Source organism: Pseudochaenichthys georgianus, chromosome 22, assembly GCF_902827115.2.
Source record: "Pseudochaenichthys georgianus chromosome 22, fPseGeo1.2, whole genome shotgun sequence".
In the NCBI taxonomy this organism is placed as follows: Eukaryota; Metazoa; Chordata; class Actinopteri; order Perciformes; family Channichthyidae; genus Pseudochaenichthys; species Pseudochaenichthys georgianus.
The window spans coordinates 21,017,880-21,034,526 of NC_047524.1; the positions used below are offsets into that span (position 1 = coordinate 21,017,880).

At 44.2% G+C, this 16,647-nt stretch overlaps 1 protein-coding gene across 1 annotated transcript in view; it reads right to left on the reverse strand.

Moving 5' to 3' along the window:
* Nucleotides 1-11,613: 11,613 nt before the first annotated feature.
* Nucleotides 11,614-16,647, reverse strand: part of runx3 (RUNX family transcription factor 3) — a 47,694-nt gene continuing 42,660 nt past the window's right edge. The window contains exon 8 of the mRNA XM_034111450.2: nucleotides 11,614-14,621. Within this exon, the coding sequence (XP_033967341.1) occupies nucleotides 14,146-14,621 (476 nt within the window). The 3' untranslated portion in view covers nucleotides 11,614-14,145. The remainder of the gene's footprint in view (nucleotides 14,622-16,647) is intronic.

Genomic DNA, 16,647 nt, shown 5'->3' on the forward strand with positions numbered 1-16,647 from the left:
TGTGTCGACCCTGCAGAAAGGTGTGTTTTTCTTGTCAAACTTCTTCAAGTCGTACAAGCTGTCATTGACCCATCATCTTGTAATTCTTTTTTTGGCAGCAGCATAGAGGTTTTTGTCTGGTATTCATATAGTTACTCATAAATAGGCATATACTCCGCGTGCTCTGAAAGACACATCAACATGCTAAGAGTGATACAGAGTGGCACACTGTGCTAGCATGAAACTCGAGAGTATTTCAAGGTTTTCTGTGTTTAAATGCAATATATATCAGTGGTTTGGCAATGTATTCTATGTCGAGGGTTGAATGTGGTATTAGGAGTAATGTTTTTTACAAAGTTCAACAATATACTGTCTCGGGTAATTTAACGTCGTTACCACCCAATACAATGCAGGGGACGGGTTGCGTGACAAGACTTTAGTTTTGTGGTACTCCCTCTATTTAAAAATCACACGTATAACTACAACATATCTTTGTAAACAGTGCGTTTTGTTACACTTGACTTGGTACACATTTATGTGAAAAGGAGTGGTAGAGAAACTATATATATTTTTTCAAAACAACAATGTGAAGCTACTGATAAAAGTCCTCCATTTAAATATAGTACAAGTAGCCTACAGTTATTAAAAGCAAAATGTAAGCATTACTGATGCTATAGTGTGTGAGTAGAATTCATTGATGTAAAACAATATATCATACTGTACTCAATTGCAAGATACTAAAATGCAATGCTTGAGTAAACATTTACATATTACTAGTGGGGAACATGTAGCTTTTCTGCAGCATATTTAAAATATCCCTTTCCTCTTTTGTGTCGATGTCGACGCAGAAATCTCAGATGGGTATCTCAAAACCCAGAAAAACAAAACTACAGTATCTGCGTGGCTAGATACCATCACAGGTAAGTGAGTATTCATTTGACCTTATACTGACTTTAAAATTGAATTTGACCCCATAAAGATGGTCAATTTCAATTAAACAAAAGCTTGACATACTGTTCCTTCAGTGTTTCATTCATCTTGAATTGGGGGCTTGCTGCCACTGTGACAAACACTGTCACTATTTGAGTGTTGTAAGGGTCCAACGTTGCCAAACAAGTGCAGTTCATAGTGAAGTTCATTGTGGCATCAGCCACTCCATCAAACCCCCAGACCACTGAGTAACAGCCCAGCTTATCTGCCCCACTCCAGTGCCTGCAGTCAACCAGTCGGGGTGGGTTTTGTGTGCTCACATTGTTTATTTTAGCCCCCATTAAAATGTGGTGGGGTGGCTTTCTCTCTCCCGGGCTCGGTGGCTACTGTGGTAGGGAGATAGGGGACTGTGGTGGACCCCCTTGGGCGGCCCACAAAAAGCTGCCTCATCCCCTTCCCCCTTGCTTGCCACTCACCCCATCTGGGTCCTACAGTCACACCCTGTGGCAGAGCTGCGGTTAACAGCGGCTGTTGGCTGGTAAAGAGGCACAGTGAGGGGTTCAGGGATACAAATATCAGGAAGGAGAAGTGCTGTTCACAGTTATTACCACTAGAGGGTACTCAGCCACAGTGAGCTGAAAAGGGGGAGCTCTGAAAGCTGGCAGTGACTTCTCTCCCTGGGGTTTGTTCTTATCTCCTTTACACGGTCAGCACTTTTTCACAGGAAGCATGAAGGAGGTTTTGTGAGAGCGAGGGATAAGGAGAGACGTGGGTCTTAAACTAAGTGGTTTTTAAGAGAAAAACAGTAACTCTGAGTCTTTGTCAGCTGTGTGTATGAAAGACACCTCGTGAAGTCAAATATTTGATGCCTCCTGGGGCCTTTGTCTAGGTTGTTTAGGCTCTTTATGAGAGTACAATAGTGGCCTGTTTTTATTTTGTCTGCCATGGAAAAACTATTAGACATAAAAGACTTTGCCTTGTCAGCAGCCACACCCCCACCTTAGTTCCCCACAGAAGAAGATTTACCTTGCAGTTTATGTTATGCTAGTGTGTTAAAGCCTGCGGCAAAATATCTGTCTGGTATGTGGTGAATTATTTCTGTGCACTTGTGCATTTGTGTATTACGATGTGTCTGCGTTTGTGTATTTTCATAAACAGACCATGCTCCTGTTGTTCCTTCTTTAAAAGGAATCAGGAAACGTCTGTTGGGTGTGCGGATAATCCCAGGTGTGTGTATGTGTTTGTGTGCATAAGAGACATTATGCCTGCGTGTCTTTGTGCTAAAGTGAACAAGCAGGTTCCCTTTCATAGCCATATAGCACATCTAGGGGGAAAGAGAGGAGGTCTTTGAACTTTTGGGTTCAGCCATCCGTCTGCAGCTCGCTGGCTTTCTTTTCATGCCAGCCATGCAGAGGCCTGGCCCGTTAAAGAGAAACGCCCCGAATGACTCCTCCCTGCCATGTCGCCATGGTAAAATGACAACAGACTACACTCACGTGCCCCTGCTAACAGTGAAGCCCCTCTCTGTTTTGAATTTGGCTTTTGTGCTGTCTTATAACTGACTTACAGTTGTCAGAAGCAGCTGATTTGCACAACCAAGATGCTCAACATTAGAGACAAGAAGAAACAACTGAACATAAAAGCCTAGAGCAAAAAGCAGCTTACATGTAGCCAACATTTAAGTAAGACCACTCTGCAGGTGCCAGCCCTCTGTACCTGCTTGCTTTCCAATCTAAACTTAAGCATCTCTTTTACTCGCTCGCAGCCATAGCTATGACATTTATCTTTAACACTAGAGGAGGAAAGGATGAGGAGGAGAAGGAGGGGAGATGTATTGATTGCCCTTAGCTGCTCCCTCATAGCCTCTGTGCATGGTTTGTGAGGGCTAAGCCCACTAGCCTAATGGCTTTTAGACTTCCATTAGGTCGTTGCAGGCAGTGTGGTTTAAGTAAGTAACAAAAGACTATGTCAGAATGCTTTAAGCATTAATAAGACAGTTGGTGTTACTTCTCCAGCCTGTCAGCTCATCAGGAACGCACACACGTCTAGGCCAAAAGGCTGGTTTAAAGTCGTGATTTGGAGCGTATCTTCGGCTTCTCTGTTTTTGCTAAGGCGTGAGCCGGATCAGCTTTTTGTCTTTTGGGGATTTGTTTCGATTGGGCACTGAAAGCTGCGGCTCACTTACCCTGAAAACCCTGGACTTGTGTGCAGTAAAATTCCTGTCTGACACTGACAGACATGTGAAGTTCCAGCAGTTATGAACATTTGTATGGTTCACATACCGAGGAGAGACCGATGGCTGGATACTGGGGAAAGGGTCGCGATTGAGATGGGGTTTGAAATGCATCATTTGGTGTTATGAAGCAAACAGAACCGCAGGCTTCACCCGGCATTTTCTTTTTTGGAGCTATTTTTTGCTCAAATTCCCAAGCCATATTATTTTTATAAAATTAGTTTTTTAGGAGCAAGGTCAAATCGCTCTAATTATTGAGTAGGTCTTGCTCGGATAGTGCGCACACGTCATTTAGATATGCGGAGGGAGGCTGCGCTTATCTAAGGATTGACAAATGTGCACCAATATGTTAAAACACCATGCACATGAACTTTCCAACTGTATTTCATCTGTGTCGCATAAGCCCGGATATCATTAGTTTGACCTTTTTTCACCAGTCTGTGTGTGTGTGTGTGTGTGTGTGTGTGTGTGTGTGGTGTGTGTGTGTGTGTGTGTGTGTGTGTGTGTGTGTGTGTGTGTGTGTGTGTGTGTGTGTGTGTGTGTGTGTGTGTGTGTGTGTGTGTGTGTGTGTGTGTGTGTGTGTGTGTGTGTGTGTGTGTGTGTGTGTGTGTGTGTGTGTGTGTGTGTGTGTGTGTGTGTGTGTGTGTGTGTGTGTGTGTGTGTGTGCTGTGACCCGACCCATTTGGCCGAACAAACTCCTAAGCTTTCTGGATATTGTGTGGTGTGTTTCCCACTGGTCTGTCTGTCTCTAATGCCACTGCGTCCCTGCAACCCCTCAAAGTCCTGGGCTTTAACGCATCGGTTACCATCTTTTTCCACGGAGATGAATGTCACTTGCCGGGAAGGCACCACGTTGTGTGAGTGTGTGTGCATGCGTGCACTTGTGCAATTTTTGGAAGAGTCCCTGTGTTCTCTCTGCACCAATGCTAAGGAAGCCTCCTGGGTCCATTTCTGCTGCCCACATATACCCCACATATCTGTTTTTATTCCCAGCCATCACCAGAAGACAAACTCCTCTACTGTCTCCCCATCCTACATTAATAAGCTGTGTTTGGCCCCGGAATCCCCATAACAAGTCCGCTCCGGGTTGCTGCTGGCTGCAGTTCAAACATCGACACCTCCTCTACCCCAGACTGAGACTTTTCAATATGTAGATCCAGTTTCCGCTTCAAATCTGAAGGTTTCAATCTCAGTTGCTTGTTGGACTAAATCCGATGTGACATTAAGCAGTAAAAGACTGAATGTCATTATGCTTTTCCACCCACGAAGAGCCTTACAGCAGTGCAATGGTTGGCACTGATTTCCCAGGACCCCCCCCCCCTCACCATCAGTGCCACCACCTGAGGAACATCTCTGCTCCCATGACAAGGCCAGATCTGAAGTGGCTTCTTCTTGGCTGGCTGCTCTCTGGTCTAGCAGCCAAACATAAAACAATAGCAGGCCAGAACAATGAGCTGGCTGTAGATCAGTAGGGGCCGCTTGGCCTCTCCCAGACGCTACGTCTTATTTCCTTTTTGATTACTCACGCCTGCCTGATGAGCAGCTCACTCGCTCTCCTCTCTGTCTGTCTGCCTATCCATGACAGCAATGTCAAAGAAAATACTTTCTGCAGTAGTCTGGTTTTGATCTGGAGGCTGGAATGCGTTTTTTATCATGTCGCAAGATTTGTTGGCAGGGGTGTGATGGATGTGTGTGAGACAAAAGGGGAAATGTTTCCTGTTTGCAAGGTTATGATGTGTGCTAGCTTATGATTCAGACACATTCTGGTATTAGAAGCTATATTTCTGAATGTGCTTTTCCGTGCTGATTTATGACAGTTTCCACCGATGGGCCTCCAGCATATAACCCATAAACAGCCTTTAAACGAGGGAATAGTAGTCCTGGCACTGAAGTCCAAACTATATTTGCCACCCAAGCATTCAGATCGCCTGCTGTGGGCTGGGTCCCCTTTCGGCTGGCCCTCGCTAGCTTTAAGCACTGCTAGTTACCCCAGCCCCCCCTTACCACCAGGCCGGAGGTAGGAAATCAAACCAATTACGGTTGTATTTAAAGAAAATTGGAGCAGGGCCGGAAAAGTGGGGGCATATCCAAAAACCACAAAAAGAAAAGTTCAGGGCTGCTTTTGGTCAAAATACAGGGTGACTGTGAAGCAGAGTAGAATGACACTTCTCTGAAAACACTTTTTTTTGTTTAATTTATACGTAATAAATAACACGTCTAGGTGGCAGTGGTTTACCGTACTGACTAAACGTCTACCAGAAAATGATATAACTCCTTCCCGTGTCCTCAATAATCTGTTTCTGCGTCCGTCTCAGTGAGTGAGATTGATGGGTTTTGCTTCCCTGGTGGACCTGTTTTGATGGATGAATTTTAAGGACTGACTTTGTTTATGTTCTGGTCTGCCGTGCCCTGCTGCGAGTAGCCTGCCAGAAGGCCGCACTTCATACTGTGGTTGAATCCGCCAAGACGTCCCAGAGCCCAAATCCTCCTTGGCTCGCTCTGCTGCTGCAGACCCTGCTGAGGTACAGTGTCGGGCCTCTCATAAAGCACAAACACCTGTAGGCTTCAAACTGGGTGAGGAAAATGTGTTTGTATGCATGATGCTTTGGCCAGAGTGCATCACAGTCTGGGGCCAAATGTACAGCCAGAACGCTTGTCTCCGATGGGTGTTATTGCCACCCCTTGATCTGATGTGTTCTCTCTGTTGTACCTCTCTCTCCCTCTGTCCTCCTCTGATCCTCCTCTTCACTGTCATCTCTCAGGAAAATCCCCTCATTACTCGACCCTGGATGTAAATGCTTCATTTTCTATCCCCCCACAAACCTTCTTTGTTCCACGAGCCATTTGGCTGTTATATTTCAGCACTTAGAAGCAATTATTCTAAAATATGAATGGATCCCTAACAGACGTCTCCAGACACTCAAAAGATACATTCTTCCTTCATCTTCCTCTCTGCCTCATGGGCAAAAACAAAATGAGGAGAAATCAAGATGCCTGTTGTCTGTAGATCAACACACACACACACACACACACACACACACACACACACACACACACACACACACACACACACACACACACACACACACACACACACACACACACACACACACACACACACACACACACACACACACACACACACACACACACACCCACCCACACAACATTTATGCTGTACAGACTTGTGTAAGCTCACAAACATACACACTCATACCTGATGACATGCCTTTGTCCTTGCAGGTGCATGCACAGAAAAGAAACACACACAAACTGTTTACTTCACACGCACACACCATAAAGAGTGTAAGATGAGCTCCCATTAAGGATGAAAACAAACCAGTGAGTGGGAGGTGTCCCCTGAGGAAGTCCACAGTCGCTATAGTGGAACCATGGGAACGGGTTAGCAGAGGCCTGCAGGGCAGCCACGGCCAGACACGGGGGTGTGTAATACTGCCCCACACACACACACACACACACACACACACACACACACACACACACACACACACACACACACACACACACACACACACACACACACACACACACACACACACACACACACACACACACACACACACACACACACACACACACACACACACACACACACACACACACACACACACACACACACACACACACACACACACACACACACACACACACACACACACACACACACACACACACACACACACACACACACACACACACAGTGCAGACTGGAGACAGAAACACCCAAGCAATGACTTCTAGTCACCTCACCTGTCTAACAATAGCTGACACTTTATTAGGTGTAAGCAGTAGCTTGATTTATGCAGACTTGTCTTTGATTACTGTGATTGTAATGTTTTCAAATCAAAGGGCCAAAAAAGCAACAGCGATACAAATGACTGTTGGAGAAAGACTGATGTAACAAGAAATATGATGACAGACACATTTCTTGCAAAGCTCATGTGTTCAGTGACACATGAGAGGAATAGGGAAACATCGTCTTTAATGTTGTCATTCTTACAATTTATAGGGCAGAGGAGGCTGTATGTCTGTGGTGCTTTAGCGGTTTTCACAGATTCGTTTTTTACGGCCACATGAGCGCTTACTAGTAAAAGAGTGTTAGTCATCTTAATAGTGGTCAGTCCCAGGATGACATTTAACGTCTGAAGGACAAATACTTAGATCTTAGCAACAAACAGGCATACGTCCATCTGACTTCTGCTGCTAGTGGGAAGAAAAGATAATGGGAAGGTGCAAGCTTTCAATGACGCTCATGTTCCCACATGATCCAAAACAGACTTGAGCAATCATCCCCATTTCACTCACTGCTTGCGTACATGGATGAAAAAAGTAGGGAAGATAGAAAGTGTGTATGTGAACCGCCTATTTTGTGTGTTCCCCTGCTTAAGCAGGAAGTGAGCAGAGACCTGGTCCACAGGGATCTCAGTTTCCCTTTCTCGCCTCCTTACCCCCAGCACCCCCCCACTCAGGACCCCACCGTGATGGAGGAAAGCCTGGCAGAGAGCTAGAGTGTGTGGGGTTTGTGCTGTGTGTGCTGTGTGTGTGCGTGCGTGTGTGTATGTTAATTTCCTGTTTTATAGAGGAAGCAGTGTTCGCGTAGAGATCGTTATTCAGATTTTCTCTGAGAAAAAAAAGACAGAAAAAAAGTTGGTCAATTCTCATGAATCTGTATGGGAAACAACTAACATTGTTTCTGGGAAGCTGCCCTGCTCTCTTAGTAAAAACATATTTTGGTGGTTCATTGGTAAAGTGCAAACGCAATGTCCAAATTAAACTTGAAAAGCAACTCATGTCATCATTCCAGGCAAAGATCAAAACAATCCTTAACACGATATGCTCTCATATCAAATGCTCTACTTTTTCCCCATCTCACTAATCACATACACAAACTGTATGCATGGTCGTTATGCAGCGACAAGAATCTAAATCCAAGCTATTGGAGTAGACACATTGAAGTGAGCTGATGTGGTCTGAGCCAGAATCCCCTCTAGCCATGGTCCGGGCCGCAGGTCCACCATCCACTGGTCTGTTGGCTTTCTGCAAATAAAAGTATAAAGGCCTTCTCTGATCTATGATGAGATCAGTGTGGAAGGGTGACTCGGTCTAAGTTTAGCAGAAGATAGTTTACAGCGAAGTCTTTTTCTTATTAGTACTATGGCTTCTTTGTATGACTGCTATCTTGACAGTTAAGGATCTTCTGAAATTCTTTAAATTATGATTTCTTTTTTTAAATATGTGCAAGCCACACAGTCTAAAAACACTTTTCAAGGGAACTGTAATAATTATGGCTTCAACTTAAACTTGTTTAAAATGTTATTCATTTCATTTCATTTCAAACCTTTATTTAACCAGATTGGTCCCATTGAGATCATAGATCTCTTTTTCAAGGGAGACCTTATATATTATATTCCGCTGAATATTTTTTGATAATTGGAATATTGTTATTGTAAATAATCTCCATTGCAGTTAACTAAAAATAAAGGTCATTTTCTAAAACATTCCAAAATATAAAGTACATCATGTCACATTATACAAAGAATAACATCCCAACAACTAAGAAGCTGGAAACAGAGAGGCTTTGCTTTTTAAAATGATTTTGACAATTAATCAACAATCAAAGCAGCTGACAAATAGTTTTCTATTGATTGACCAATCAATTAAATGACCTATCATTTCTGCTCTATTAATAATACGAACGTACAGTAGTTCTGCTCTTGCCGTTTTCAGATCTATTATTTCATCTTTTAGGGTCGCACAGCGATTCCCTCTCACACACTATCAGCCTTGAATCAACACGGTCAGCTCTCTAGATGGAGCCGATAGTGGGACTGTTTCTGCGAGTGCCTTCCGTAAGCCCTTAGAGATCCTCTGGGTCTGAGCGGGAACCCAGTGCTCTGCTGTGGGAACTGATATGAGCCTGATGTGTCGGAACACGGAGCAGTCTCTGTAGACCCAACATGGATGAGAAACTACCTTCACTGGGATCCCTCTGAACTAGGAGAACCCTGTTTCTCTCTCTTTCCTTCGTCTCTCCCTCCATACCCCGCTCCCTGCCGACGAGGCAGCACTAGTCATCAGTGTGAGAACGGTTGCATCATAGCTCTCGCGGTTTCTTAGCCCCCTGGCCCCTGTGTTTCTCGGTCAATCTGTGGGAACCCTGATTTTTGGACGGTAGCCTCTGTTCCCACCACCAGTCTGGTTAGAAAATAGACTTCTGGTCGTGTACCAGGCACCCAAACCAAGCCGGTCCAAGCCCGCTCCTTCTCACGGGTTTGGGGGGGGGAGAGGTCAGCGGCTGCAGAAGAGGCCCTAATGGGTTTCGTATGCAGGTACCGCAGAAGCGACACGGGATACTGTGTTCATGAGAAATGAGAGGGTTTAACAATCCTGTGCTCTTTCCAAAACACTCCCTCACTCTGTTCTCCCTCTCCTTTATTCTCCTCCTCTCTCTGTCTCTCATTTGAATGTATAAATAGGGCTTTAACCTTTCTCATCTTTCTGATGAATCTAAGATAAAGTCGCGTGTGGGACAAGGCTTGGTCCTGTTACAAAAGTAAATCAAAAGACATTGCTGTTCATTAGAACAGATTATTGACTTGCCAACGCATTCCTCAATGATTCTCATTGTCTTATATTTGTATTTCCTGTGTATAATCATGACATTATCATGCCTCCAGTTCTCATTTTTATTGTATCCACTTAAAAAGCTATTTCACAAGTCGTATTATAAACCAATTAATCACGCCTTTTGACTAAAATTGCATCCAGACAAGCAGCTTTCTCCAGGCAAACATTTTCCCTCTTTCCTGGAGAGTTACAATTTTGGGAAGAAGAACGACATAAGAGGGGGAGATGAAAAGAGGCAGCTCGGCTCACGTACGTCCATGACAAAGACGGAGCCAGATGAGCGCTCCTCTGCTCCCCACATGTGGACTAGAGAGTCGGCTCTCACAGAATGTGTGAAGACAGCTGGAAAATTCCCCTGAGCCTGGCCTAATTGAAAGCTTATCATCTTCTCTTTGTGCTTCCTGAGCGGCCAGGGATCAGCGGGGAGAGACTCAGAGAGCAACTCTGTGATGAGACCTGGAGGAAATAGTGGGGAATGTTTTAACACGGTGCAGATCTGTCATACACTCGCGCTGTGAAGTCGAGCTCAGTAATGTCTGTGCGGAGCCTGGTGTGAGATCTGTCAGCAGGGGATTGTGTGTGCGGGGATATGCTTTGAGTGTGCAGAGTTAATTGAATAAAGTGTGTATCAAGGCTGTGTGTGTGCGTCCTGAGGCTTTGTTGTTCTGCCAACACTGCCCCCATGGAAGGCAGGCCTGACGCAGACAAAATAAAAGCCACACAGAAGGAAAGAAAGGAGGAAAGAAAAGAGACGAGTAGATACTACAGGAGAGTATAGACAGGGAAAATAAAAGAGTGACTAATTTGAAGTCGAAGAACAAAGCGTTTGTAAGTGAAAGCCCTTTCATGGCACATGAACAGGTGGCATTAGTTTAGGAGGGAGGCATTGTGGATGTTGTGTTTCAGGTTAACCACATGAGACATCTGAAATCGGACCACCCCACAAGGTAGCAGCATCTCAAGAGTTTAATCTCGTGGCTCGGCTTCAATAGGGCCAACAGATGCCATCACCGCCGCATCAATGGACCACCAAATAGCTGGTCAAATAGACGGCCGGCATTCCAAACTTCTCCCGTATTGTTTTTAACAAGTGACGACTTGCCGACGCGCACTTACACCGAGGCTGCCAGGGCGGTGTAGGATTCCTGAGCTGCGCCTTATTTACGCTCTCCGTACCACCGTGTTGACAGCCGAGGCGTCTGTAAACCCCAGAGAAGTGTGGGTAGTTGCCATCAAGATTCTTACTAGTGGCAGAGAGGAGGGTTGTTATTAAGGGGTTATTGAGAACGGGCTGCCAATGAACTTCCAGGGTTATGAGATGGAGCTAATGGCACGCATGGCATTTACTGTGTGAGGCTAAAAAAGAAGGAATAGTTGGACCACAATGTGCTGGCATAGATTTTGCTCTCATGAATCTTGATAGTGTTTTTGTTCTGCTCTTCTGTCAGCTGGTGTGATGGCGTCTGGGTTTCTCCAGGTGAATTATACCCTTTGCCTCCATGCTTTATGTTTCCACTCTCAACACCTCCCCCTGTTAAACCATAAAAGACCACAAATCCAGACATTTTTGCATTGAGTTTCAAAATGAGAGTTTTGTTATTGTAAGTAATCTTATTTTTTTATAGTAAAGCGAATAATGTTGAAGAATGTGGCCATAAATACTGAACTGAAATCTAATGTGGGTGTGATTTTCTCAAGGATGCAGACGTGACCTTTTTGAAGAAAAATTGACGTGTTGTCGTCACTCTCTCCTGGATTTCATTTTGACTTACTATATTTTTTTTAAAAGACATTTGTATTAAATACAGCTGTAAAGACAAAAGTGAGACATGTGTTTTTTAATTAAAATGATTCAAAACGACATTATCCGCAAACTTTACAAGCACTCAATATGTAGGCATCAACAACATCATTACATACACGGATGAGATTCTTAAATTAACATATCAGTTTCAGATGTACATGCTTGAGCATCAGGAGAAAGGAAAGGAGCAAAGATGATGGTATATGAAAAGGGGCATCTTTATAAAAAAGATGAACAAAACAGAAAAAGTTACATTGTGCTCTTTAATCTAATATACAATAAAATACACATCACTTGTACAATTTGGCTTCCTAGTTTTGCATAAAGAATGCTATTAAAAGTCATCCTGACGTTATTACAGGCAGTTGTGAAGATCTTTGGTTTTCTTGAAGGAACCACATGGATATAAGTACACATGTGGTTTCTCTAGCTGCATGATTTTTGCCCATAATAAAGTAGGTCCTCTACCGTAAAAAGGCTTCAGAGGAGGGAGCAGGGATACACGCTTTCCCTCCTGATCAGAGGGAGATAGGAATGACACATTGTTACTGATTGTCTTCATGTGAGATCTACAAAACACTTTGCACATTTGTTTTACCTGAGCTGCAAGTGCACGCTTTTATGGGTCATTCAAAAATGATATCTAACTTTTGTAGGAACTACATATATTCCATACTTCAGATGTATTCTCTCTTGTGAATGAATCTTCTAGTAGATATGAGATGTATGATACCTGCCTTTTGTGCAGGCGTATACATGATTGGTACAGCATGAGCTCCTGCTGATCGGTCAATTAGACCAAACATGTCTACATCGGGACCAGGCTTCAAAGCCTTCACTGATTATACAGAACAAAGGGTCCTGTGAACAACACGGGGGTTTCCTTTGCATAACTGCCTTTGGTGTTGGTAAGAAGATACCACTGTGCCCCCTCCTCCTCTTTCTATCCCTTCATCCTCACACTCTTCCTAACCAGGGATGGAGGGATCACCTGTGTACCTGCAGGTGAAAGGCCCTCAGGACAGGGGGAATGTGCACACACACCTGTGGTGCAGGAATGTGTGTGTGTGTGAATGTGTCTAATCATGACATCATTAATTACTTGGCGATGGGTTTCTTACAAAAGGACACATAAGTGTGTTCAGCAAATACACGTGACGGAATATTTTAATATTTACTTTGGCATAGTTTCAGATATTTGTAAATACATAACCAAAAAAGAAAAACAAACATAGTGCAAAAAATGAAGCAAATGGCTTATTTAGCGCAGAAAGGCAAATTGGAAATTGTCTAAAGGATAAGGGCTCGATACACCTTCTCACTAACAGAATCTGTTGGGCGTGGTTCATAAGGAATAAAAGTTTTTTAGTGCATCAAAGCTACATTGGAAGATAAAATAATTACATTAAATGTATTGTTTTTTTCATAATTTAGTAGCAATATATTACACAAATTCCAAATGTATACTTAACAACAAAATAAGGCATATATACTGTATATATATAAAAAGGAAAGGTAGTGAGAAATGCTTAAGGATTTTGGGTATACGTGCACATTTCCTCACAATTTGGCTCAAATAAATATCAAAAGTAAACCGTGTCATCCAGTTAAAAAAATACCAGACCAAGACTTATTTTTCAGAAAAGAGCTTGGATAAGAAATGTAAGAAAAAAGAGTTGACACAGCAGGACTTACATATTCCTGCAGAAAAAGAAACAAATGAACCCCCCTCTGCATAAGTCTTTTACATTCCTCCAAATATCAGCCATTGTCCTGTTGAAACTCGATACACTGGTGACGCGGCAGAGGAGAATGTATCATTGTGACATGTGACGGATAAAATGCTTTACTCTGAAAGATGCAGCGATTGTGTTGAAAGGTCAACTGCACACTGTAGCACCAAAGGCTAATGTGTCCATTCGGATAATAAATTAGGCAATAAGGTACTGCATAAGTACTGTGAGCACATAGCCCTGGATGAAACTGAACAACTTTTCACAACTGACGTAATATTCAACTTTTACACAAATGTAAAGCTTTAAAAGGCTGTTTGCTACAGCAGTGCAGCGGTGCCTTGGAAGGATGTCAGTCACTCAGTCCAGTCCGACTGTTGCTGTGGTTTTTCACTTCATCAGCTGTACTGATGGATCATGCCTCCATCGTCTTCTGTTCTTTCATCAGTACCTGTTTACATCGGACAAAGGACGCTGAAACGTTTCATTGCTATGGCTTTTCTGGTTCTGCCTTCATGTCTATTTACAGTTTCAGCTGAACATCTTCCTCACTTCTATGGCTTTGATAATCCTTTTTAAGAGTACATGTCTCAGCACAGTGCAGGAGTTTACTCAGAAATGTACAAAATACATGGATGTCGTGACAGAGTTTCTAAAAACTGTTTTTAAAGCTATTGCCGGAGAAATAAAAGAAAAACATGCAGCATTTCTCTCTTTTTTTTTTTGCTTTTTTTTTTGCTTTCAGTGTTTTTTTGTTCATTATCCTCTTTACTTTTCCACCCTCACTGCACCCCTCTGATTGTCTAGCCATCTGTCAGTCAGTAAGGCCTCCAGACGGACTCGTCCAAGCGGCCCGAGGCGCTCATGGTGGTGGGGGAGTTGCTGTGGCTGCCGTCGGCCTCCACGCCCTCGCTCTGGTTGTTCAGGCCCTGGTTCATCAGGCTGTTGGTCCCTCCCGTGGCCCCGGAGCAGGACAGCAGGCGGGTGGGGGAGCGCTCGCCCCCGGTGTTGCCCGGCGCCACCATGGAGAACTGGTAGGATCCGGAGCCTGCGCCGTAATACAGGTAGGAGTTGGACTGGAAGTTCTGGCTCTGGTTGTTTGAGTAAGGCGGCGGCAGATAGGTGTGGTATCTAGAAGAGGCCGACATGCTGAGGCCGCTGATGCCGGAGCTGGAGGTGTTGGAGGAGTAGGGGAAGGCCCCGGGGTAGTGCATCCGGGGGTCTGAGAAGCGAGGGTCAGTCAGTGGCGACAGTGACGGGAAGCTGTTCCTCTGGTTGAAGATGTCAGTACTACCTGTAGGCATAAACAAAAACAAAATGTTGGAAAGAGTCGACAAGCATTCAGCATGAAAGAGCCTCATTGATTTTTTTATTTTCTAAAAAGAACACTGATCTCTGGTACAGCAAATCTCTCCAAACCCCCAATTCTGAGTTCAGATGTCTTCCGATATGTCTGTCCATGGAAATGTTTGCTCAAAGTAATGAACTGAGACATTTCTTTGCTTAATAACAGTCATCAAGCACTGACAGCACATCATCCCACAGCCCAGTGCACAAGACTGAAGTTATGAAAAGGCCCCCTCGCCTCAGCCCTCCTACCACCGCTTCCAGAGGAGAGCAAAGCACATTATTCTGACTTTCTCGGAGCAATGAAAAGAGGCATTGTCAGTGCTGAGGGGTGCTTTGTATAAACACCGACTGCTTGTTGCACTGTTGTGCAACTCATAAATCATTGTTAGACGCAGACAGTCACAGTCAGAGACAGACAGGGAGATGCAGAGGGGAAAAGGAAAGGAAAGAAGGAAGGAAGAGAAAAAAGAAAACGGGTGTTTCTAAGTGAATATCCTCTAAGCTAATGTGTATCACAGTCCAGGACCTGTCAGAGTTAACTGCTAAGTGTAATCTCACAGGTAGCAGAGCCCTGTGAACCCAGCTGTAAGGACTTCAATTTCACTGCACACTTTATAATTTACTCAGCTGACTAAAGGGGAAAAATAAATATTGCTCGAGGGTTTGACTTGGCAGTTTGCTTCTCTGAGATTTGGGGCTGCTACTGTCACCAACTTAACTCCTTAACTCAAACACCATATTGCCCTCCTTACTAACCGAGGAGTATTATTGGCTGATCTTCCAGCCTCAGTTTCAGATATGAACCCATTCACAGTTCCTGCAGTCATGTAGGACTTCGGAACACCGCCTGCTGCAACCTACTGTAGTATGTGTTTGTGTTACTCTTATGCAGGGACAATTATTGTTTCATATTTCTGCTGTATTATGTTCGTTAGAAGATATTTGATCAGTTGTACGTAACATTAAGAAAGCATCTTTGATTGTCACTTCTTCTACTGAGATAGTTTTTCAATGCAAAGCAACTGTCACTGTGACACACAAGCATCACACCCGTTTATGTGCTCAAACAATGCACATCATACAAATCAACACCGCATTATAATTATCTCTGAGGTGTGAAATGCTAAGTCTTGCCTGACGAGTTAGACATGTCAGTCTTTGTACTCCAGCAGATACTTTGCAAGATAGGTCATGTGGCAAACAGCCAGGCCCACATACGGCAAACGCCCTTAACAAGGTTACAGAGACAAAATGATGAGGCTCATACCTGTCAACATACACACTCTCCTTTCACATCTGCTGCCTGTAACCACACTCACACACACCTCCGTCCATGGTTATCTGTGTGTCCGCATATGGCTTTCATGGGTCCAAAGTGCCCACATGACTGCAAGTGTAAAATGTGGATTTGGATGGCAGAGAAAAGAGAGCTTGTATTTGTGAAATAGCAAGCGCTTGCACGCCATTGCCCTTAGGGGGGAGAATGCCAAACTTGCGTGCCATAGTCTCATTGAAATGTCTTTTCCCTATGTCTGGAGTACTGGGTCCATTTTCAGCTGCAAGAAAATAATCTGTTCCTTTGCAATTTCCATGGCCCCTGCTTTACTCTGTCTTTTTTTTTCTTCAACAACACACTTCTGCAGTTTGGTGGTGGTATGGGGGGTGTTTCTTTTTCCAGAGTCTACCAAGCACCGGAGTCGGGCTCCATATCGGATTTCACGCGAGGAAAATCTGAGACTTCAGCTGCTGTTGATTCGGGTGAAGTGCAGTCGGCCCACCAATTCCTACTGGACTCCCAAACGCCTTTGCTCTCTCTCACTTTCTCTCCCTCTCTGTCTCTCTGTCCCTTCATCTCCCTCTGTCTGTGCTAAATGTAGGCTTCAGGGGGAAGCCGGGGGGGGGATGTGTGGCGCGGGGACTTGATGGCTCTGGCTACTGCAGCCCATAATCTCCATTTAATTGGAGTCGGT